Here is a 1056-nt window from a genome sequence, read left to right on the forward strand (position 1 = left end):
GGCCTCCGCGCCACGCCGCCCGCCCGGGCCGCGCTCACCCACGCACGAGCGCCCCCCGGCGCCCACGTGCAGGCGGTAGCCGCGGTTGCAGTGGCAGTTGTAGGAGCCGCCGGTGTTCATGCAGATGCCCCTCCCGGCGCCGCACGGCTCCGCCTCGCACTCGTTCACGTCTGGGAAGGACGCGCAGGCGACGAGACGTCAGCGGGATATTAGGACCCGGGGCCGCCCCCGGGCCTCGCGCCCGCCCGCACGCCGGCCCCCGCTTACCCACGCAGTAGCGGTGCTGCGGGTGCGACCGGTAGCCCGGATTGCAATGGCAAGAGTAGTCCGAGGGGCCCGGGACGCACTCGCCGTGGCCACAGATGTTCTGGTTCAGTCGGCACTCGTCTGTCTCTGGTGGGGGAGAGGGGGAGAGGAGGGGAGCACGAGGACTGAGCCGCGAGCACTCACAGCACTCACTTCCTGCCACGTTCCCCAGGCAGACTTCCATACCCCATTCTTAATAACCCAGATACCTGAGCCTGGACACACCATGCCCTCAGGGCCCTGACCACTCATACTCCAATCCTAGGATTTGCTACACCTCCATGCCAGATAACCCCGACATCACGACCCCAGGTAGCGACCCCAGGTCTCGGACATCCCTAGCCTCAACTCCAGGATCCCTGAATTTCTATTCTTCCTCACTCTCTTCTGTCTCCCGTCACCCCAGGCCCGACTGCATCCCTTCAGGGTCCTTCAGTCATCCCAACACCCCTACCCACGGGGCTCTCAGACACACCCCCTCTCCAGCCACCTCAATATTTAAAATCCTACAGCATTAGTTACTCCCATATCCTCTAGCCCAGTGACCCAGCACCCTTGCCTTAGGGACCTGGGTCCCCCATTCCAGAATGGTTGATTTCCTCCCCCTCCCAAGGCAGGCAGGAGCTCTTTCTGGGGAAGCTGGCTTGCCCCACCCGTTGTGGATAAGTAGGTAGTCAGATCCAGAAAGCCCCCTCACTTTCTTTGTCAACAGTCCTGAACTCTCGGGCTCTCCCTCTCTCTCCCCGTGTG

The 1056-nt window shown here is 63.0% G+C and overlaps 1 protein-coding gene across 3 annotated transcripts in view; it reads right to left on the reverse strand.

The window, feature by feature from the left end:
• LTBP3 (latent transforming growth factor beta binding protein 3) overlaps positions 1 to 1056 on the reverse strand; it is a 17209-nt gene that overhangs the window by 8474 nt on the left and 7679 nt on the right. For all 3 annotated transcript variants that reach the window (XM_077759784.1, XM_077759783.1, XM_077759782.1), the window contains exons 12-13: positions 268 to 393; positions 39 to 170 (exon numbers count right to left, since the gene is read on the reverse strand). In XM_077759784.1, coding sequence (XP_077615910.1) covers positions 39 to 170; positions 268 to 393 — 258 coding nt within the window. The remainder of the gene's footprint in view (positions 1 to 38; positions 171 to 267; positions 394 to 1056) is intronic.

This window comes from Crocuta crocuta, unplaced genomic scaffold, assembly GCF_008692635.1.
Source record: "Crocuta crocuta isolate KB4526 unplaced genomic scaffold, BGI_CrCroc_1.0 scaffold53, whole genome shotgun sequence".
Taxonomy (NCBI): Eukaryota; Metazoa; Chordata; class Mammalia; order Carnivora; family Hyaenidae; genus Crocuta; species Crocuta crocuta.